The 23,999-nt window shown below is 44.1% G+C and overlaps 2 protein-coding genes across 3 annotated transcripts in view; one reads left to right on the top strand and one right to left on the bottom strand.

Moving 5' to 3' along the window:
- Positions 1-8,156: 8,156 nt before the first annotated feature.
- LOC311132650 (rRNA-processing protein UTP23 homolog) lies at positions 8,157-10,608 on the top strand. The gene is made up of 3 exons (XM_084165913.1): positions 8,157-8,628; positions 8,715-8,886; positions 9,384-10,608. The coding sequence occupies exons 1-3, from the start codon at positions 8,441-8,443 to the stop codon at positions 9,777-9,779; spliced, it is 756 nt and encodes a 251-aa protein (XP_084022039.1). The 5' UTR covers positions 8,157-8,440; the 3' UTR covers positions 9,780-10,608.
- LOC311132646 (double-strand-break repair protein rad21 homolog A-like) overlaps positions 10,534-23,999 on the bottom strand; it is a 26,028-nt gene continuing 12,562 nt past the window's right edge. For both annotated transcript variants that reach the window (XM_084165908.1, XM_084165909.1), the window contains exons 8-14: positions 22,478-22,606; positions 20,369-20,592; positions 19,902-20,049; positions 19,420-19,565; positions 19,027-19,194; positions 13,628-13,711; positions 10,534-13,489 (exon numbers count right to left, since the gene is read on the bottom strand). In XM_084165908.1, coding sequence (XP_084022034.1) covers positions 13,295-13,489; positions 13,628-13,711; positions 19,027-19,194; positions 19,420-19,565; positions 19,902-20,049; positions 20,369-20,592; positions 22,478-22,606 — 1,094 coding nt within the window. In that variant the 3' untranslated portion in view covers positions 10,534-13,294. The remainder of the gene's footprint in view (positions 13,490-13,627; positions 13,712-19,026; positions 19,195-19,419; positions 19,566-19,901; positions 20,050-20,368; positions 20,593-22,477; positions 22,607-23,999) is intronic.

Here is a 23,999-nt window from a genome sequence, read left to right as displayed (position 1 = left end):
GCCCACAGCATGATGCTGCCACCACCATGCTTCACCGTAGGGATAGTATTGGCCAGGTGATGAGTGGTGCCAAAGAGTTCAATCTTGGTTTCATCACACCAGAGAATCTTGTTTCTCATGGTCTGAGAGTCCTTTAGATGCCTTTTGGCAAACTCCAAGCGGGCTGTCATGTGCCTTTTACTGAGGAGTGGCTTCCGTCTGGCCACTATACCATAAAGGCCTGACTGGTGGAGTGCTGCAGAGATGGTTGTCCTTCTGGAAGGTTCTCCCATCTCCACAGAGGAACTCTGGAGCTCTGTCAGAGTGACCATCGGTTTCTTGGGCACCTCCCTGACCAAGGCCCTTCTCCCCCGATTGCTCAGTTTGGCTGGGCGGCCAGCTCTAGGAAGAGTCTTGGTGGTTCCAAACTTCTTCCATTTAAGAATGATGGAGGCCAATGTGTTCTTCGGGACCTTCAATGCTGCAGACACTTTTTGGTACCCTTCCCCAGATCTGTGCTCTACGGACAATTCCTTCGACCTCATGGCTTGGTTTTTGCTCTGACATGCACTGTCAACTGTGGGACCTTATATAGACAGGTGTGTGCCTTTCCAAATCATGTCCAATCAATTGTATTTACCACAGGTGGACTCCAATCAAGTTGTAGAAACATCTTAAGGATGATCAATGGAAACAGGATGCACCTGAGCTCAATTTCAAGTCTCATTGCAAAGGGTCTGAATACTTATGTAAATAAGGCATTTCTGCTTTTTATTTCGAATACATTTCCAAAATATTCTAAAGAACCTGTTTTCGCTTTGTCATTATGGGTTATTGTGTGTAGATTGATGAGGATTTGTATTTATTTAATCAATTTTAGAATAATGCTGTAACGTAACAAAATGTGGAAAAAGTGAAGGGGTCTGAATACTTTCCTAATGCACTCTAAATAAATTATACTGTAGATAAAATGTTTTTTGTTTTGTTTTATTGATCATGGATGCCAACCTCATATGCTTCAGAGTAGATTGGATTTATCTGAGGGCCAACCTCTATGCATGGATAGATTGATGAGGTAAATTATGACTGGATTCTTGTATCTGATATTTGTTTTTGCATGTGCTTTTGCTCTCTTTTGTCAGGATACGAGGATGGAAGATATGTTGGCAACTCAACTCAATAAAGGTAAGCTGTCACCCAGCATATACAAGTGTCACCCAGCAAATACAAGTGAGAACACTGCATTGCAAAAAGGAACATGACACATGCAATGTTAATTTCTTCCTTTGAGAACAGACAAAGTGCTTAACGGATTCAATCTATTTTCATACTGGACATACAATAAAGCTGGGGTCCTATCTGGTGTCAAACATTAAGCCCTCATGGACGATAGGGATTTCTGCTTCAGGTGAGCTATTCATTATTAAAGTCCAAGAAAATAGCAGTGTTAACAAGACAGAGCTGCTCTTCCTCCTGGGGAAGGCCTGCCCGCTCCAAGACCTCTGCAGCACGTTTGACAACTCCAAGGTGTTCCCCTCCCAGATTTCAAAGAACCTTGTCGCTCTCTGCAAACATCAAAGCAGTGACTCACTCTTGCATGTTCATGCTCTGTCTACAGCATTTGGAGAGTACGACCCTACCTCACACAGGAAGCGGCGCAGGTCCTAATCCAGGCACTTGTCATCTCCCGTCTGGACTACTGCAACTCGCTGTTGGCTCGGTTCCTCGCTTGTGCCATCAAACCCCTGAAACTTATCCAGAATGCTGCAGCCTGCCTCGTGTTCAACCTTCCAAAGTTTTCCCATGTCACCCCGCTCCTCCGCACACTCCACTGGCGCACACTCCACTGGCTTCCAGTCGAAGCTCACATCCACTACAAGACCATGGTACTTGCCTACGGAGCAGCAAGAGGAACTGCACCTTCGTAGCACCTTCAGGCTATGCTCAAACCCTACAGCCCAACCCGAGCACTCCGTTCTGCCACCCCTGGTCTCTTGGCCCTTCCCCACCCTACCGGAGGGCAGCTCCTGCTCAGCCCAGTCCAAGCTCTTTGTCCTGGCACCCGAATGGTGGAACCAGCTTCCCCCTGAAGCTAGGACAGCAGAGTCCCTGCCCATCTTCCAAAAACATCTGAAACCCTACTTCTTCAAAGAATACCTTAAATAATTTCCCCTTTACTAGCTCTGACTTTGCTGATAGCTACTTTGAGGAAAAATGTACTTACTATGACTGATATGTGCTTATCCCACCTGTTATCTATGTTAGAAATGTCGATCAAATGTAGGCCTATGTAATTAGATTGTAAGGATAAAGATGTATTTAGGCTCTAAATAGTCATACACCCAAAACAGTACACATAATAACCAATGATAGGTGGCGACATCAACCATTTTATGAGCATGTAGTGCCTTTTGCTTCCAAAAATACAGGAGGTTGTCTCTCCCACAAGCTTCGGTTCAGGCTTCAAGTTGCAGTTGGTGAGCAATGTTCAGTCGACTGCAGTCGAAGTTCATGACCTTTGATTTGTTGTAAAGGTCATGCATATTTTGGTCAGGCAAATGTTATACCCATAATGCAACACACTTTGAAATGCAACTTCTTGACAAAAGTGATCCGCTGGAATGCACCCACTGTGTCCCGGTGTTGTTGCAATTCATGCTTGTATCAAGGTGACATCTAGTTGGTTATCAGAAGCTAGGTTTCCATCCAATTGGCGACAGATTTCATGCGAATATTCTAAAATCTGCATAAAGAAAATATGCGAATTTTCCCACCAGTGGTGTGTTTCCACCAAACTGACTTGATGCTGATAAAAGTCAGTGCGTGATGACACAGTGCACAGAATGTACTTTTCAGTTTTCATGTACCTAATAAAAATCGAAAGTTCAATGTGTTTCCATCGCATTTTCCACTTTACCGATAGTTTTGTGAGCTCTAGCCAACAGTTTCCAGATACAGTGTGGGTAGGCTATTGTACTGATGAGATTATAACGGCAGTCAAGCATCGATCATCATGTCACCAGAATAAATGTATACAGTGGCTTGCGAAAGTATTCACCCCCCTTGGCATTTTTCCTATTTTGTTGCCTTACAACCTGGAATTAAAATGGATTTTTTGGGGTTTGTATCATTTGATTTACACAACATGCCTACCACTTTGAAGATGCAAAATAATTTGTATTGTGTTACAATAAGACAAAAACAGAAACCTTGAGCGTGCATAACTATTCACCCCCACATAGTCAATACTTTGTAGAGCCACCTTTTGCTGTAATTACAGCTGCAAGTCTCTTGGGGTATGTCTCATCTAGCCACTGGTATTTTTGCCCATTCTTCAAGGCAAAACTGCTCCAGCTCCTTCAAGTTGGATGGGTTCCGCTGGTGTACAGCAATTTTTAAGTCATACCACAGATTCTCAATTGGATTGAGGTCTGGGCTTTGACTAGGCCATTCCAAGACATTTAAATGTTTCCCCTTAAACCACTCGAGTGCTGCTTTAGCAGTATGCTTAGGGTCATTGTCCTGCTGGAAGGTGAACCTCCGTCCCAGTCTCAAATCTCAAACAGGTTTCCCTCAAGAATTTCCCTGTATTTAGCGCCATCTATCATTCCTTCAATTCTGACCAGTTTCCCAGTCCCTGCCGATGAAAAACATTGTGTTCTCGGGGTGATGAGAGGTGTTGGGTTTGCGCCAGACATAGCATTTTACAGGTTGTAATGCAACAAAATAGGAAAATGCCAAGGGGGATGAATACTTTTGCAAGGCACTGTATGCATAAAAGGAATGGATGTATGGAGCCATATCCAGCTCTGACGAAGTCACTGATAGCCCACTCCCACATGACTGCCAGGCTGCCATCCACCTTTGCACATAACTTTCTGACACAAGGGTTGAATGGTTAGACATTATTAGGATGATTACAAAGGGCTGAAGTATTTTTATACAGCATTTTTTATTATTTTTTATTTACAAAGTTGGATGAAGGGACATTTCACAGCCATGCAGCACAGTGAGGTAAACTGTATTCATTGTGTAAAATATGTGACTCTTCACATGATTCGATTTTTTTAAAAGTCAAGTTTCACAAAATAATGTTTTTCATCTTTGGTATTATGGCGGTCCACAAACAAAATGTTGTCATAGGTGCACCTACTGTATTGGCTGTGTATCAGCCTACTATTCTGTAGTTTGAATTCATTACACTTTGTGAAAAGATTGCCCTACCAACTAACCCTGCACCGATTAAAACCTCACCACTATTCCACTACTTTGGCCCTATCTGATCCTACTCGAGGCCAGCAGCCTGGGAGAACGGGACACTGTCATTCAAAACATCTTGTAACTCTTCTGCAGTATAATCTTGTACACCCAAGTATTCCTCTGCAGCTGCCACCACAACATCTATCCTCTGTGATTTACGTTCCATTCCTGCGTTCCAATTGACAACCATGGCCATGAACGCCACAAACACAACCTTAGTGAAGCACGTTATTCCTATCACTCTCTAATGGCCTCGGCCTACTCACAGGGATCGTCTTAGGATCCCTCACCCTGGACCCATCTTCCTCTACTACTCTCTTCACTGCCTCAGCATACGACACCTTCTGCACTGCCTCTGAAGCTAAGCAGGGTTGGTCCTGGTCGGTCCCTGGATGGGAGACCAGATGATGCTGGAAGTGGTGTTGGAAAGCCAGTAGGGGTCATGTTTCATGCTGGTCTAAGGAGATCCCAATGCCCCAGGGTGCTTGTAACGCCAAGGTAGTGGGTTCGATCCCCGGGACCACCCATACACAAAAATGTATGCACGCATGACTGTAAGTCGCTTTGGATAAAAGCGTCTGCTAAATGGCATATTATTATTATTATTATTATATTATTAGGGTGCAGTCTTTCGGATGGGATGTTAAAAGGGTGTCCTGACTGCCTGTGGTCATTAAAGATCCCATAGCACTAATTGTAAGAGTAGGGGTGTTAACCCCGGTGTCCTGGTTAAATGTCCAGTATGGCCCTCATGCCACCTAATCATCCCCAGCATCCAATTGGCTCATTCATCCCTGTCCTAACTACTCCCCAAGTTGTTGCTGTAAATGAGAATGTGTTCTCAGTCCACTTACCTAGTAAAATAAGGGTTACATTATTTATTTTTTTACTCAACATGCCTTTCTCTCACTGGACACCTATGATCTCCAGCACCATGGGTACCCCTACAGTTTACACACACAACTTTTTCCACTGATACTACACATTATTTTGTCTCATGTCCTCCAGCACACTTCTGCTGCCACATGACCATAAGCTTGACACCTAAAACACTGTAATGGATTCGGGACAAAAGCTCTCACGGGATAACTGACACATCCTAACTTGACTTTATCTGGTAAAGACTGCATCAAAACTCAATAGTACAGACAGTGTCTTCTCTGTTCCACCACACTCTCCATCGGGTCTGTGTTGCACCAAACGGCGGGCATCACAGACACCGGAAATCTTCAGCTTCAGTTGATCCTCCACAACACTTAACGGCACTCCAATTATCACTCCTTTCAACGGTGCCTTGCTCCCTAGAGGAAAGCAAGTCAAAGTTCTTGTCCCCAGACACGTGGTGTGGAGCGCACGCTCCCTCTGGACGGCAGAAACGCAAAAAATCTACACGATTCCACTTCGAGTAACTTTCACCGACCCAACATTCTCCAACCTCTTCTCCACCCTACCTTACACCACATATGGATCTGCCAGAAAGCAAGGATCAATTCTATCCAAATATCTCACTTCCACTGGGCCGGAATAATCTTTGTCATCATCAGGACGAGGCTCAAACTCAGCGGTCTTCACCGCACCTGCCACCACAGTTAATTCATCCTCACTCTCGTCATCTTCAATTTCCTTCTGTAGCTCTTCCAAAGGTTTTGTGTGATCCACACATATTCACTCAAAACATGTTCCACTTTTCTCCTTTCTTTCCTGTCTGCCATCTTCTCTTTCATCAAATCTTTGAGAAGGCTTGTGCATTCCCCCATTCTATATTTACTTATAACAAATAACATTGTATTTGTCACATGCACCGAATACAACAGGTGTAGATCTTACTTACAAGCCCTTAACCAACAATGCAGTTCAAGAAATAGAGTTAAGAAAATATTTACTAAATAAACTAAAGTAACAAAAAAAATAATGTAATAACAATACCAAGGCTATATACAGGGGATACCGGTACCGAGTCAATGTGTGGGGGTAAAGGTTAGTCAAGGTAATTTGTACATGTAGGTAGGGGTAAAGTGACTATGCATAGATAATAAACAGCGAGTAGCAGCAGTGTAAAAACAAAAGGGGAGGGGATGTCAATGTAAATAGTCCGGGTGGCCATATCATTAATTGTTCAGCAGTCTTATGGCTTGGGGGTAGAAGCTGTTAAGGAGCCTTTTGGACCTAGACTTGGCGCTCCGGTATCGCTTGCCGTGCGGTAGCAGAGAGAACAGTCTATGACTTGGGTGACTGGAGTCTTTGACAATTTTTTGGGCCTTCCTCTGACACCGCCTAGTATATAGGTCCTGGATGGCAGGAAGCTTGGCCCTAGTGATGTACTGGGCCGTACGCACTACCCTCTGTAGCACCTTACGGTTGGATGCCGAGCAGTTGCCATACCAGGCGGTGATGCAACCGGTCAGGATGTTTTCGATGGTGCAGCTGTATACATTTTTGAGGATCTGGGGACCTATGCCAAATCTTTTCAGTCTCCTAAGGGGGAAAAGGTGCTGTCGTGCCCTCTTCACGACTGTCTTGGTGTGTCTGGACCATGATAGTTTGTTGGTGATGTGGACACCAAGGAACTTGAAACTCTTGACCCGCTCCACTACAGCCCCGTTGATGTGAATGTGGGTGTGTTCGGCCCTCCATTTCCTGTAGTCCATGATCAACTCCTTTGTCTTGCTCACGTTGAGGGAGAGGTTGTTGTCCTGGCACCACACTGCCAGGTCTCTGACCTCCTCCCTATAGGCTGTCTCATCGCTGTCTGTGATCAGGCCTACCACTGTTGTGTCATCAGCAAACTTAATGATGGTGCTGGAGTCGTGCTTGGCCACGCAGTCATGGATGAACAGGGAGTACAGGAGGGGACTAAGCACGATGAAAACTCTCTTGGTAGATAGTGTGGTCTACAGCTTATCATGAGATACTCTACCTCAGGCGAGCAATACCTCAAGACTTCTTTAATATTAGACATCGGGCACCAGCTGTTATTGACAAATAGACACACACCATCACCCCTCGTCTTACCGGACGTAGCTGTTCTGTCCTGCCGATGCACGGAAAATCCAGCCAACTGTATATTATCCGTGTCGTCCTTCAGCCACGATTCGGTGAAACATAAGATATTACAGTTTTTAATGTCCCGTTTGTAGGATAGTCTCGAGCGGAGATCATCCAGTTTATTTTCCAGTGATTGCACGTTGGCCAATAGAACGGATGGTAGAGGCGGGTTATCCACTCGCCGACGAATTCTCACAAGGCACCCAGATCTCCGCCCCCTGTATTTCCGTCTTTTCTTCACACGAATGACGGGATTTGGGCCTGGTCTCGGAAAAGCAGTATATCCTTCGCGTCGGACTCATTAAATAAAAAAGAAGTTACAAACAATGCAAAAAAACACACAAAATAGGTTAAAAGAGACGGACACCAGATGTGCAGGGCAGAACACAGGTTTATTCCTAAACTGGACTATTGTTCAGGCCACAGCCTACACCACTAAATTCCAAACGTACACAAATACACAATGTAAAGTTAAGTGGCAGACTCATAGGAGCAGATCAAGAGCCCGAATCGAAAAAGAGAGAGATGAGACAGTAATCCCTATTTATGCATTTCAAAACCCCGCGGGATTACCCATCATTCCCCCCCAACCCCCCAAACTTTCCATCTGTCCTGGCATATTTAACCCCTGCTAGCACCCATGAGAACAATAACACACCCACGAACACAATACCGGGTCGTTACAATAGGTTAGGAGCCTGTTCCACTTTTCAAATGTTTTCCTGTCCACCATCTTACCCCCATCTCATGGCCACACATTTTTTTTAGTTTTTACTTCATATACGCATATTTAAAATCAGCAGTACTTCACAGCACATAACGGAACTGACTTGAGACAGGAACAAAAGTCTTGATTCTGACGTTCTGTTTCCAGACGGACATATTCAGCTGTTACTCAACCAAGCAAACGTGTTTTTATATTTTCCATGCTGCTTGATATGATTTATTTGCTCGTAATGTGATTTGTTATGAATCCGCGAATAGTGTGTACTAGTAAATCGATACTGACTCAGATTTACAGAATATAGGTAATGCTCTACGATATGCAATTGCGTTCATTTGAGTGATATTTGTGTGGGATTTTTCAAGAAGTAATCCTGTCGGACAATCTCGCAAACTCCTTTTAGTACATTATTGGGCTAGCAAGCTAGTCACAATGACGATCAAACGACAAAAGCAAGCCAAGAAAACCATCAATTTCTACAAACACAACTTCAGTTTTAGAGAGCCCTTTCAAATTCTAATCGACGGGACGTTTTGCCAGGCAGCGCTGAAGAATAAGATTCAAATCAAAGAGCAGATGCCGAAATACCTCATGGGGGAGGTGCAACTTTGTACTACAAAGTGAGTGGGGTTTGCTATTGTAGTAAATGTCACACTGTCATGAGTTTTACCCAACGACAGTTTTTTTTAAACCTTATGTCCTACAGTTGTGCGCTGAAGGAACTTGAATCGCTGAAGGACCTCTATGGTGCCAAACTCATCCTGCAGCGGTATCAGGTTAGGAACTGCAAGCATTTCAAGAACCCTGTATCTGCGTCAGAGTGTCTGCTGTCCATGCTGGAAGGGACCAATCCTCACCACTACTTTGTTGCCACACAGGTACGTGTTAGGTCGTACCTTTACTTACCTGGGTCAATCAATGGTCGTGTTTCCCTGCTCAGACCTTGCATGAGTCAACCAATGGTTGCATGCCGCGTCATCAACTGCCAAATTGCTATAACATGGGGTCATGTTCCTCTGCTCAGACGTTGCTGATGCATGCCAGATCTTACAACGCCTGGATAGGTATCAGCTATCCAGATCATATGTTATAGCAATCTGGTGCCCTCGATGGCGTGGCACGCAACCATTGGTTGATGCATGCAACTTCTGAGCAGGGGAACACGACCATGTGGTTAGCTGATAGGTATTTTACGTATCTAGGCGTGGTAGTTTTGGCATGCGTCAGCAACGCTTGAGCAGAGGAACACGGCCAATGTGCTAGACACTCGTCTCCTCAGGATCAACAACCAATAGTGCCACCTACCTAGCTGCATACATCCAGTCTAGACCAAATGCATTGATTCACCTCTTCCTGTCTGATGTTTAATTTCCAGGACCAAGAGGTGACAGCAGGCCTAAAGAAGATCCCAGGCGTGCCTCTTCTGTATATCATCTTCAACACCATAGTGTTGGACAAGCCCAGCCCGTGCTCGGTGAACCATGTGCAGGCTGTGGCTCTGGGAGAGATGGTCACACCAGCCCAGCAGCAGAGCATCAACAGCCTGAAGGAGGTGCAGGGGATCGGGCAGGATGGAGAGCGCCGGGGCAAGAAGCGTAAGAGGAAAATCTCCAATCCTAACCCACTCAGCTGCCTGAAGAAGAAGAAAAAACAGCCACCGACGCAACCGCTTAAGACTGAGGGCGAGAAGAAGAAACGGAACCGGCAAAGGAAACGCAGCAAGCCAGAGGGTGGGGAGGGTCCATCCCTCAAACCACCCCCAAACCCCTAGTGTGGTGGGAAGAGACTTGTTTATGAGGGAAGTAATAAGAGCTGATTCCCAAAGGCTGAATATAAAATGTATACATATTTTTTATAGATAAATGACCGTTTAGATCTTTAGTAAACACATTTGCTCTGTATTTGCCAGATCAATGGCATTTTCATTGGAATTCAAGAGTTCCAACTTCAAATGTTTGGAGAACATCAACACAATGAATTCAGTCTTTTATTTTATTTTTATGTTTCCTTTATTTTGGCAGTTACCTACAGCATCTTTGCAATAATTCTAAATAATAATGATGTTTTCATGCGAACCTTAGGCAATGCAAAATACAACGAAGTTACTTTATTTATAGTAACAAATGTGGTGAACAACTTTGAATATTTATTAGACAGTTAATAATGCAAAGTTGAAAGGCATGATCAATCATCTTATTTAATGATAACATAATATTTTATGGCATGATGATGGTATTGACTTTATGAAAGATAAGCAGCATGATATGTCATATTAGCCACACAGGACACCTGCTATGGTATTTGTGAGATTCCTTAGGACCTCAGTTTTTCCTAGATAAAACACAATGTGAAGATTTTTTGTTGTTGCTGTGGCTTGAACTGTCAATAATTTCCCTCTCCCTTTGTTTTTACTTATTGCTGAGTGAGTGAGTGGGTATCCATGGAGTCTTTAATTTATTATCTTGTAATTACCCAGTATGGAAAAGGGGGCACTTGCAGTTGCTTTTGGGGTTTTTTTTGGGGGGGGGGGGGGGGATGAATTCAGTCTTTGTATTGTCACTTTTCATGATGTCATGTTTCTAAAGATGTATCCACAAACAGTTCACAATCTTGTTTTTGAATACCATAAGGTATTGATATTCTAAGTCATTATTATTATAGTAAGGCCATTATATCCAATTTGTAAGTCGCTCTGGATAAGAGCGTCTGCTAAATGACGAAAATGTAAATGTAATACCCAATTCGCTGGCTCAATGAACCAACTATGAAAAGGATCGTCATTGACATGAACTGTTAACACAGTATTCATTTTATTAGAAAAGTTACATCAGTTGCTGGGGCTCAGGACTACAGGCATGGCATCATAAAACAGTCTCAATGTGTAAGAATACACTTTAGCAACAGTATCTACAAGATGTAGTTTTGGGTTTTATACAAAAAGGAAAAAGCAAGTTTACCAGCACATAGTTCAAAAGAAAGGATGCACCGAAATATTACATGACATACAATTTCAGAGGGAGTCGATGGATATCAAAACAATGCATTCATTGTAAAGGACAGTCAGAATTATTATAAATCTGCTTCTTGTGCTCTGCAGCTATGAACCATAAGACGAGCAATATCGTGTTCAAGCTATCGAAGAATGACTTGCAACGAGTTGAGTCCAAACACCTATGCACATAAGTGAATTGTGGTGATGTTTCCCACTATAATAATAATAAGCCATTTAGCAGACGCTTTTATCCAAAGCGACTTACAGTCATGCGTGCATACATTTTTGTGTATGGGTGGTCCCGGGGATCGAACCCACTACCTTGGCGTTACAAGCGCCGTGCTCTACCAGCTGAGCTACAGAGGACCACTAATTGTTATCATTGCATCAAAACTGTTTTAGATTATTAATAAATACCAAATGAAAGTTCTCTATATACCAGAGATTGCTTGACATTCAGCTGCATCAAAGTTAAATGAAATGTAGTTTCCTGACACCCACTGGGCTGAGTGACAGTCGTCTTAATATTTAGAGATTGTGATGAAAATGATAGCTTAGAATATCTGATGTGAAAGATGCAGCCTTAACTAAGTCTAATTCTGACCAAACCATTAACATCTGCAATAGATAGTTGATACGAGTATTTTCATTGTCACAGTATGTGACTTAAACAAAGGTAATTATTAAAGAAATACCATAAAAAATGACTTTGAATAAAATATATTTCAAAATGGAACATGTAATAATAGTTTCTATTTTTAAAATCTACATGATCCTCAAATCACCTCAACAATGGAGACATATTTTAAATGTCTGCAGATATTTGAAAAGAGAGTACAGTCAGAGACTCAAGCACTTATAAACACAGAATTATAAGAACTAACCCATTGGAATGCTTGAAGCTACTAAGCTACTGTTGGTCTTCAAGATGAAGATTAGATAGACCACTGCGCCACTCGGGAGACTAAGGCACTGCATCGCAGTGCTAGCTGTGCCACTAGAGATCCTGGTTCGAATTCAGTCGTAGCCGGCCGCGACTGGGAGACCCATGGCCCAGCGTCTTCCAGGTTAGTGTAGTAGAGCATGGCGTTTGCAACGCCAGGGTTGTGGGTTCGATTCCCACGGGGGGGCCAGTAATAAAAAAAGTATGTATGCACTCACTAACTGTAAGTCACTCTGGATAAGAGCATCTGCTAAAAAAAGATTGCTGGTGTATGCAATTCAGTTGCATTTCAGAAACTTGCCCAGTACTACATGCTCCTTTTGGCTAAAGGGTATAGAACATGAGAACTTAATTTTTTTTATGGGAGGGAAAAGAAACCTCTGAATGCAACATCTGATTGGATTATCACTCGCATTCTATCAAAACAAAGAGCTTTCACTGGATAACAAAAGCCAAAGATAGAAGGCATACAATACTCCCACCAATCATAACATTCAGTTACTTCACCCCCCCCAACCACCACTTGACCTTTAAAAAAAATAATATAGAAAATCACATATACTGAACAGAAATATAAATGCAACATGTAAAGTGTTGGTTTCATGAGCTGAAATAAAAAAGATCCCACACATTTACCATATGCACAAAATGCTTTTTTCTCTCCAATTTTGTGTACAAATTTGTTTATATCCCTGTTAGTGAGCATTTCTCCATTGCCAAGATAATCCATCCACCTGACAGCATGATCATTACACAGGTGCTCCTTGTGCTGGGGACAATAAAAGGCCACTCTAAAATGTGCAGTTTTGTCACACAACACAATGCCACAGATGTCTCAAGTTTTGAGGGAGCGTGCAATTGGCATGCTGACTGCAGGAATGTCCACCAGCGCTGTTGCCAGAGAATTCAATATACATTTTTCTACCATAAGTCGCCTCCAACGTCGTTTTAGAGAATTTGGAAGTATATCCAACCGGCCTCGACCGCAGACCACGTGTAGCCACGCCAGCCCAGGCTTCTTCACCTGCAGGTGGAGGGTGTGCTGAAGAGTATTTCGGTCTGTAATAAAGCCCTTTTGTAGGGAAAAACTCATTCTGATTGGCTGGGCCAGGATCCCCAGTGGGTGGGCCTGGCTACCAAGTGGGTAGGCCTATGCCCTCCCAGGCCCACCCATGGTTGTGCCCCTGCCCAGTCATGTGAAATCCATAGATTTGAAAATGTTGCCTGTTGCGTTTACATTTTTGTCCAGTGTAGGTAAAAAAAAAAAAGCACAGGGTCAGAACTAAATAACTTCCTATACAAACAAACAAAAAACAACAGTTTTAGAGTAAAAGCAGCCAGTGTCATGTCTCTAGATGAGGTGGAAGCGGGCTCCAGGGGTGGCGATGATGTCGCTGTAGGGCTCAGTCTGGTTGAGCTCCACCGCCTGCTGTTTCTTCAGAACCAGGAAGCTGTAGAACTTGGCTGCAGCCTGCTTCTTGTTGTTGTTGTTTCTGCACAGATCCAGCAGGCTAATTTGCTGGGCCCCCGTCTTGGCCATCACCCTCTGTTGAAGGGATGGAGAGAACAGGTACGTCACGGTTAAGACCCGATTCTGGTTAGAAATGTTGGGGTTGTTCACTTGGTGGGTCACAACAATTAGTCGAGTTCTCAGTGCTCTCGTAGAACCTCTCCTATGACATACCTGCAGGCCGTGGAGCATCTGCTGAGTTCTCTTGTTCCATCTCCTCTCCTCTCGGTCCTGGTCCCCGGCCTGACCTTCCTCATCCTTTCATGGAACACACATAACATTAACTCTACATAAATAATACACTTAAGACAATATACAAGCAACGCAAGACAGTAAAGTAAGAGACATTCTTCTGCGTACTCCTAGGCCTACAGTGCCTTCAGAAAGTATTAATACACCATTACTTATTCCACATTCTGTTGTTACAGCCTGAATTCAAAATTGATTAAATATATTTTTTTCCCCCTCACCCATCTACAGACAATTTTATTGAAAATGAAATACAGAAATACACATCGTCAATGTTGGGCGATTAGGCCTGGCTCGCAGTCTGACTTCCAATTCATCCCAAAGGTGTTCGATGAGGTTGAGGTCAGGGCTCTGTGCAGGCCAGTCAAGTTCTTCCACACCGATCTCGACAAAGCATTTCTGTATGGACCTCGCTTTGTGCACGGGGGCATTGTCACGCTGAAACAGGAAAGGGCCTTCCCAAAACTGTTGCCACAAAGCTGGAATCACAGAATCGTCTAGAATGTCATGTATGCTGTAGCGTTGAGATTTCCCTTCACTGGAACTAAGGGGCCTAGCCCGAACAATGAAAAACAGTCCCAAATCACTCTTCCTCCTCCACCAAACTTTACAGTTGGCACTATGCATTGGGGCAGGTAGCGTTCTCCTGGCGTCCGGCAAACCCAGATGCGTCCGTCGGACTGCCAAATGGTGAAGCGTGATTCATCACTCCAGAGAGTGAGTCCAATGGCGGCGAGCTTTACACCACTCAAGCCAACACTTGGCATTGTGCAGTGATCTTAGGCTTGTGTGCGGCTGCTCGGCCATGGAAACCCATTTCATGATGCTCCCGATGAACAGTTCTTGTGCTGATGTTGCTTCCCGAGGCAGTTTGGAAGTCGGTAGTGAGTGTTGCAACCAAGGACAGACGGTTTTTTAAGCACTATGCGCTTCAGCACTTGCCGGTCCCGTTCTGTGAGCTTGTGTGGCCTACCACTTCGCGGCTGAGCCGTTGTTGCTCCTAGATGTTTCCACTTCACAATAACAGCACTTACAGTTGACCGGGGTAACTCTAGCAGGGCAGAAATGTAACTAATTTACTTGTTGGAAAGTCACTGAGCTCTTCGGTACAGGCCATTCTACTGCCAATGTTTGTCTATGGAGATTGCATGGCTGTGTGCATGTTTTTATACAAGCTCTGTCAAATTGGTTGTTGATCATTGCTAGACAACCATTTTCAGATCTTGCCATAGATTTTCAAGCAGAATTAAGTCAAAACTGTAACTCGGCCACTCAGGAACATTCACGGTCTTCTTGGTGAGCAACTCCAGTGCAGATCTGGCCTTGTGTTTTAGGTTATTGTCCTGCTGAAAGGTGAATTCATCTCCCAGTGTCTGGTGGAAAGCAGATAACCAGGTTTTCCTCTAGGATTTTGCCTGTGCTTAGCTCCATTCTGTTCCTTTTTTATCCTGAAAAACTCCCCAGTCCTTAACAATTACAAGAATACCCATAACATGATGCAGCCACCACTATGCTTGCATTGGATTTGCCCCAAACAACACTTTGTATTCAGGACAAAAAGTTAAATGCTTTGCCACATTTTTTGCAGTATTACTTTAGTTCCTTGTTGCAAACAGGAATATTTTTTATTCTGTACAGGCTTCTGTGGGGATTTATTATTCTCATAAATGGATGGGATGACTAACTTAGAAAGAATGCATTAATGATTAAAGCATAAAAAAGGTCTGTACTGTACTGATATAAATTGTTTCACCTAACATGCTGTGATTAATGTGAGGAGCTGTTTTAGGGAGTAGGGGAAGATAAGAATTTGTGTCTCCAAATACTAGACTACACTGCTTCTTTGTGATCTGTGAACCGTCCTTGGACGTAGGAATGGTGTCTATGGGAGCTGGCTCTACAGGTTGTTATGATAAGAACTTATGCCTGGCAACAGTGTGCAACGGTGGAGCGCCAAGAGGGGGGGACCAGCCGGTGCGCCAACGGATTGGCTGAGTAAGTCTAAACCACGCTCAGTCTCTACTCTGATTGGCCAGCAGGGAGTGGGAAATATCTCTGTCAGAGTATTTGAAGAAGAACCTGTAACAATGGATTAGTTCTCGGAGTGCCCTGCGTGGTATTTCAGTGGACCCGTATATACGAACATCATATTTACCATTGAAGGTTTTGCATTAATTAAAATACTAGTCTATTTAGAAGACGTGTATTGACCTCTTTTGTTCCTAATACCAGATTTGAATTGACGCAACTTGACACTTCCTTCTTTTGACTGTCAATTAGGTTAATATAGTCGAGTAACTACAATCCTCGTTTTCTCCTATCACAGCCATTAAACTCTAACTGTTTTAAAGTCACCATTGGCCTCATGGTGAAATCCCTGAGCGGTTTCCTTCCTCTCCGGAAACAGTTAGGAAAGACGCCTGTAGCTTTGTAGTGACTGGGTGTATTGATACACCATCCAAAGTGTAATTAATAACTTCACAATGCTCAATGGGATATTCAATGTCTGGTTTATTTTACTTTTACTCATCTACCAATAGGTGCCCTTTTTTGCGAGCCATTGGAAAACCTCCCTGGTTGAATCTGTGTTTGAAATGTACTGCTCGACTGAGGGACCTTACAGATCATTTTATGTGTGGGGTACAGAAATAAGGCAGTCATTTAAAAATCATGATAAACACTATTATTGCACACAGAGTGAGTCCATGCAACTTATTATGTGACTTGTTAAGCAAATGTTTACTCCTGAACTTATTTAGGCTTGCCATAACAAAGGGATTAAATACTTATTGACTCAAGACTTTACAGCTTTTACTTTTCAAGTAACTTGTAAAATAAATACAAAAACATAATTCCACTTTGACATTATGGGGTATTGTGTGTAGGCCAGTGATAATATTTGTAAAAAATGTTTATCTACTGGCCTCCCGAGTGGCGCAGCGGTCTAAGGCGTCACTACAGACCCGGGTTCGATCCCAGGTTGTCACAACCGGCCGGGACCGGGAGTCACAATTGGCCCAGCGTCGTCCGGGTTAGGGGAGGGTTTGGCCGTGGGGGCTTTACTTTGCTCATCGTGCTCTAGCGACTCCTTGTGGTGGGCCGGGTGCCTGCAGGCTGACTTTGGTCGTCAGTTGAACAGTGTTTCCTCCAACACATTGGTGCTTCTGGGTTAAGCAGGCAGGTGTTAACGAGCGTGGTTTGGCGGGTCATGTTTCGGAGGACGCATGACTCGACCTTCGCCTCTCCCGAGCCCGTTGGGGAGTTGCAGCGATGAGACAAGATCGTAATTGGATATCATGAAATTGGGGAGAAAAAGGGGGTAAAATACAACAACAAAAAAATACACTACCAGTCAAAGGTTTGGACACCTATTCATTCAAGGGTTTTTCTTAATTTTTACATTGTAGAATAATAGTGAAGATACCAAAACTATGAAATAACACATATGGAACCATGTAGTAACCAAAAAAGTGTTAAACAAATATATTTTTGATTCTTCAAAATAGCCACCCTTTGCCTTGATGACAGCTTTGCACACTCTTGGCATTCTCTCAACCAGCTTCATGAGTTAGTCACCTGGAATGCATTTCAATTAACAGGTGTGCCTTCTTAAAAGTTAATTTGTGGAATTCCTTTCCTTCTTAATGCGTTTGAGCCAATCAGTTGTGTTGTGACAAGGTAGGGGGGGGGGGGGGGGGGGTATACAGAAGATAGCCCTATTTGATAAAAGACCAAGTCCATATTATGGCAAGAACAGCTCAAATAAGCAAAGACAAACGAAAGTCCATCGTTACTTTAAGACATGAAGGTCAGTCAATACGGAACATTTCAAGAACTTTGAACGTTTCTTTAAGTGCAGTCGCAAAAACCATCAAGCGCTATGATGAAACCGCCACTGGAATGGAAGACCCAGAGTTACCTCTGCTGCAGAGGATAAGTTCATTAGAGTTACCAGCCTCAGAAATTGCAGCCCAAATAAATGCTTCACAGAGTTTAAGTCACAGACACATCTCAACATCAACTGTTCAGAGGGGACTGTGTGAATCAGGCCTTCATGGTCGAATTGCTGCAAAGAAACCGCTACTAAAGGACACCAATAAGAAGAAGAGACTTGCTTGGGCCAAGAAACACGAGCAATGGACTTTAGACCAGTGGAAATCTGTCCTTTGGTCTGATGAGTCCAAATTTGTGATTTTTGGTTCCAACCGCCGTGTCTTTGTGAGACGCAGAGTAGGTCAACGGATGATCTCCGCATGTTTGGTTCCCACTGTGAAGCATGGAGGAGGAGGTGTTATGGTGTGGGGGTGCTTTGCTGGTGACACTGTCTGGGATTTATTTAGAATTCAAGGCACACTTAACCAGCATGGCTACCATAGTATTGTGCAGCGATTCGCCTTCCCATCTGGTTTGGGCTTAGTGGGACTATCTTTTGTTTTTCAACAGGACAATAACCCAACACACCTCCAGGCTGTGTAAGGGCTATTTTACCAAGAAGGAGAGTAATGGAGTGCTGCATCAGATGACCTGGCCTCCACAATCCCCCGACCTCAACCCAATTGAGATGGTTTGGGATGAGTTGGACAGCAGAGTGAAAGAAAAGCAGCCAACAAGTGCTCAGCATATGTGGGAACTCTTTCAAGACTATTGTTAAAGCATTCCTGGTGAAGCTGGTTGAGAGAATGCCAAGAGTGTGCAAAGCTGTCATCAAGGCAAAGGGTGGCTATTTGAAGAATCTCAAATATAAAATATATTTTGATTTGTTTAACACTTTTTTGTTTACTACATGATTCCATATGTGTTATTTCATAGTTTTGATGTCTTCACTATTATTCTAAAATGTAGAAAATAGTAAAAATAAAGATAAACCCTTGAATGAGTAGGTGTGTCCAAACTTTTGACTGGTACTATATATATATATATATATATATATATATATATATATATATATATATATATATATATATATATATATATATATATATATATATATATATATATATATAATACAAATATTTTTTTTTTCTTTCTATTTTAAATTCAGGCTGTAACGCAACAAAATGTGGAAAAGGTCAAGGGGTGTGACTACTTTCTGAAGCCACTGTACATATTTAGCTTCCAAAGGAACATAAACAGAATAGATCAGTGGTCACCAGTCATGGTCAAAGAGAGCCACATTGTCTGCAGGATTTTCTTCCAGCCCTACACTAACACACACAATTCCATCAGCTGTTTAGTGCTTACTTGGAACACAAGTCTGCACACCCTGTAGCTCTCCAGGACCAGGGTTGGAGGTGACCTCTGGCCCATCTTTGTCTCCATCTCACCTCCTCATCTGAGTCGTCCTCTCCATCCTTCTTGTCCGTCTTCTCCCCTATCAGGTCCAGCTCGGGGAACTGGCTGAGGTTGGTGCTGTCCTCAGGGGGCAGCTCCACCGTCATGTCCAATTGCTGGGACACACCTGAATGGTTGGCTGCCTGTTCCAGAGTACCCATCTGGATGGAGAGAGAAGAAGAATGTTTGAGTGAGTAGGGGGTTGAGTATGGGCAAAAGGTAGAAGCAGGTCAAACTTCTGCTATGAAAAAGCACTAATGAGATCTCCCAGTGGATACAATATCAAACCCCCAAAAGCCTTGTATGCTTGACAAACTGCCTTTGAAAGTTTCCCTAGCCATAGTTAAACAGGGCTTGAGCGAAGAGAGGAGGAAAGAGGCACTCACGGGCAAGGCTGGCTCTGTGTCCTGGGCCTTGCGTTGCTGGCCATGTATGGAGGAGGGTGGGGGCATGACTGATTCGTCCAGGGTGGTCCTGCTTCCCTCCATGGCCAATGCCTGCAGCACACTGGGCTCCTCCAGGATGGTCTGGTCTGGAGCACATACAATTACACATAGAAAGAACATTAAACTGCAGTAATCAAATAAATGTATTGAGTACAAGGACATTAGTATTATGGATGAGGATCGGATGAAGTGCTTATGTCAGATTGGGAGTCTGTCTGCTCCACTGGTGTTGAAGAAATTCAAATTGTACTACTTTAAATGTGTACTACTTTGAATGTATCCACGTGTCTACTTTGAATACTAGCCTATGTCTTGATATAATATCCATGCTGAGAGTTGGCCCTCTAGCCTATAATGGCATCTACTGTAGAGGAATATACTGTTGCCATTCGGTTGTGTTTTAACTGAGTGGAGTATCTCACCAATGATGTCCCTCTGCATAGCCTCCTCTCTGGGCACCTCAGGGTTTTCCAGGTCCTTCAGGAACTCATTCAGGCTGTCTGCCTCACCTCCCTTCCTCCTCTTCCTCATCTCGTCTGGCACCAGGGGGGTTAGGGTGCGGGTGAACGTCTACAGAAAGAGAAAGAGGGGGAGAGAGAGAGGAGGGGGGGGGGGAAGAGAGAGAGGATAGTCTGTTGAAAAAATAAAGAGGCTAGGTAGAAACAACAATGCACAAAACCCCTAAAAGTAGTGGCTACATTAGGCCCTTACAAACTGATTGTTGAGAATATAAACTTATATAGAAACGCTCTAATGAAAGAGGTTCAGGAACTAACATGCACACATCTGGGGGGGGAGACAGAAAAGCCATTGCCAGGTGCTGGATTGAGCACAATAATACAGTACACAGCCCTTGTTTGTCTAACTACCAGACCAGTTACTGGGTTACCTTGAGAAGCCTGCTGTTCCAGAGAGGCTGTGCTGGCAGGGTGAAGAGCTTCTCCACACCTCCAGTCTCTTTCCACATCATCAGCTTCTTGGTGGGCGGCGCAAGGTCCAGCGTGGTGACGATGTCAGAGTAGTCGCTGAGCTGGGCACGGATGGTCTTGCTATCCAGCTCCTTCAGGTTGTCCACAATCAGCTTCCTCTTCCTCTTGGCTTTGGTTTCCTTCACTGTGAGGAGTAAAGAGAAAATAACTTGTAAGTGAATAGTGACATTTTGTGGCAGCAGTGGGATCCAGGGTGGAAGGGATGCCTTGAAGGACAAGCAAGTGTTGAAGATCTTTTGAGTGCTACTAAACTCCAAGAAGAGAGCAGTGGTGCTCCTAAGTGAATACGTTACGGCATACAGTGAGGGAAAAAAGTATTTGATCCCCTGCTGATTTTGTACGTTTGCACACTGACAAAGAAATTATCAGTCTATAATTATAATGGTAGGTTTATTTGAACAGTGAGAGACAGAATAACAACAACAAAATCCAGAAAAACGCATGTCAAAAATGTTATAAATTGATTTGCATTTTAATGAGGGAAATAAGTATTTGACCCCTCTGCAAAACATGATTAAGTACTTGGTGGCAAAACCCTTGTTGGCAATCACAGAGGTCAGACGTTTCTTGTAGTTGGCCACCAGGTACTTAATCATGCACACATCTCAGGAGGGATTTTGTTCCACTCCTCTTTGCAGATCTTCTCCAAGTCATTAAGGTTTCGAGGCTGACGTTTGGCAACTCGAACCTTCAGCTCCCTACACAGATTTTCTATGGGATTAAGGTCTGGAGACTGGCTAGGCCACTCCAGGACCTTAATGTGCTTCTTCTTGAGCCACTCCTTTGTTGCCTTGGCCGTGTGTTTTGGGTCATTGTCATGCTGGAATACCCATCCACGACCCATTTTCAATGCCCTGGCTGAGGGAAGGAGGTTCTCACCCAAGATTTGACGGTACATGGCCCCGTCCATCGTCCCTTTGATGCGGTGAAGTTGTCCTGTCCCCTTAGCAGAAAAACACCCCCAAAGCATAATGTTTCCACCTCCATGTTTGACGGTGGGGATGTTGTTCTTGGGGTCATAGGCAGCATTCCTCCTCCTCCAAACACGGCGAGTTGAGTTGATGCCAAAGAGCTCGATTTTGGTCTCATCTGACCACAACACTTTCACCCAGTTCTCCTCTGAATCATTCAGATGTTCATTGGCAAACTTCAGACGGCCCTGTACATGTGCTTTCTTGAGCAGGGGGACCTTGCGGGCACTGCATGATTTCAGTCCTTCACTGCGTAGTGTGTTACCAATTGTTTTCTTGGTGACTATGGTCCCAGCTGCCTTGAGATCATTGACAAGATCCTCCCGTGTAGTTCTGGGCTGATTCCTCACCGTTCTCATGATCATTGCAACTCCACGTGGTGAGATCTTGCATGGAGCCCCAGGCTGAGGGAGATTGACAGTTCTTTTGTGTTTCTTCCATTTGCGAATAATCGCACCAACTGTTGTCACCTTCTCACCAAGCTGCTTGGCGATGGTCTTGTATCCCATTCCAGCCTTGTGTAGGTCTACAATTTTGTCCTTGACATCCTTGGATAGCTCTTTGGTCTTGGCCATGGTGGAGAGTTTGGCATCTGATTGATTGATTGCTTCTGTGGACAGGTGTCTTTTATACAGGTAACAAGCTGAGATTAGGAGCACTCCCTTTAAGAGTGTGCTCCTAATCTCAGCTCGTTACCTGTATAAAAGACACCTGGGAGCCAGAAATCTTTCTGATTGAGAGGGAGTCAAATACTTATTTCCCTCATTAAAATGCAAATCAATTTATAACATTTTTTTTTTTTTTTTTTTTTTTGTTATTCTGTCTCTCACTGTTCAAATAAACCTAACATTCAAATTATAGACTGATCATTTCTTTGTCAGTGGGCAAACGTACAAAATCAGCAGGGGATCAAATACTTTTTCCCCCTCACTGTAGGTCTATGTGATGTAGTGACAGACATAACAGTACGGGTTTGTTATAATATCATAACATGACTATCAGAATTTGTTGAGGGTTTGTGAGAGGTTGTGGGCTGACCTGTGATGTCGATGGGCTCCAGGGCGAAGGCCTCCTCCTCGTTGTGTACCAGCGTGGTCTGCTCTGTCTGGTCCTGCATGGCGGGCTGGGGCTCTGCTGGGCCTGAGTCTGGGCTGTCTGGACCTCCCGCTACACACACACACCATATAGACATAAACGCAGCAAAAAAAGAAACCTTTTTTCAGGACCATGTCTTTCAAAGATAATTTGTAAAAATCCAAATAACTTCACATATCTTCATTGTAAAGGGTTTAAACACGGTTTCCCATGCTTGTTCAATGAACCATAAACAATTAATGAACATGCACCTGTGGAACGGTCGTTAAGACACTAACAGCTTACAGACGGTAGGCAATTAAGGTCACAGTTATGAAAACCTAGGACACTAAAGATGCCTTTCTACTGACTCTGAAAAACGCCAAAAGAAAGATGCCCAGGGTCCCTGCTCATCTGTATGAACGTGCCTTAGGCATGCTGCAAGGAGGCATGAGGACTGCAGATGTGGCCAGGGCAATAAATTGCAATGTCCGTACTGTGAGACGCCTAAGACAGCGCTACAGGGAGACAGGACAGACAGCTGATCGTCCTCGCAGTGGCAGACCACGTGTAACAACACCTGCACAGGATTGGTACATCCGAACATCACACCTGCGGGACAGGTACAGGATGGCAACAACAACTGCCCGAGTTACACCAGGAACGCACAATCCCTCCATCAGTACTCAGACTGTCCGCAATAGGCTGAGAGAGGCTGGACTGAGGGCTTGTAGGCCTGTTGTAAGGCAGGTGCTCACCAGACATCACCGGCAACAACGTTGCCTATGGGCACAAACCCACCGTCGCTGGACCAGACACGACTGGCAAAAAGTGCTCTTCACTGACGCGGTTTTGTCTCACCAGGGGTGATGGTCGGATTCGCGTTTATCGTCGAAGGAATGAGCGTTACACCGAGGCCTGTACTCTGGAGTGGGATCGATTTGGAGGTGGAGGGTCCGTCATGGTCTGGGGCGGTGTGTCACAGCATCATCGGACTGAGCTTGTTGTCATTGCAGGCAATCTCAATGCTGTGCGTTACAGGGAAGACATCCTCCTCCCTCATGTGGTACCCTTCCTGCAGGCTCATCCTGACATAACCCTCCAGCATGACAATGCCACCAGCCATTCTGCTCGTTCTCTGCGTGATTTCCTGCAAGACAGGAATGTCAGTGTTCTGCCATGGCCAGGGAAGAGCCTGGATCTCAATCCCATTGAGCACGTCTGGGACCTGTTGAATCGGAGGGTGAGGGCTAGAAATGTCCGGGAACTTGCAGGTGCCTTGGTGGAAGAGTAGGGTAACATCTCACAGCAAGAACTGGCAAATCTGGTGCAGTCCATGAGGAGAAGATGCACTGCAGTACTTAATGCAGCTGGTGGCCACACCAGATACTGACTGTTACTTTTGATTTTTAACCCCCCCCTTTGTTCAGGGACACATTATTCAATTTCTGTTAGTCACACGTCTGTGGAACTTGTTCAGTTTATG

This window comes from Coregonus lavaretus (assembly GCF_964263955.1).
Source record: "Coregonus lavaretus genome assembly, chromosome: 7".
Classification (NCBI taxonomy): Eukaryota; Metazoa; Chordata; class Actinopteri; order Salmoniformes; family Salmonidae; genus Coregonus; species Coregonus lavaretus.
The sequence above is the reverse complement of the archived record's forward strand: the minus strand, read 5'-3'. Positions and strand labels throughout refer to the sequence as shown.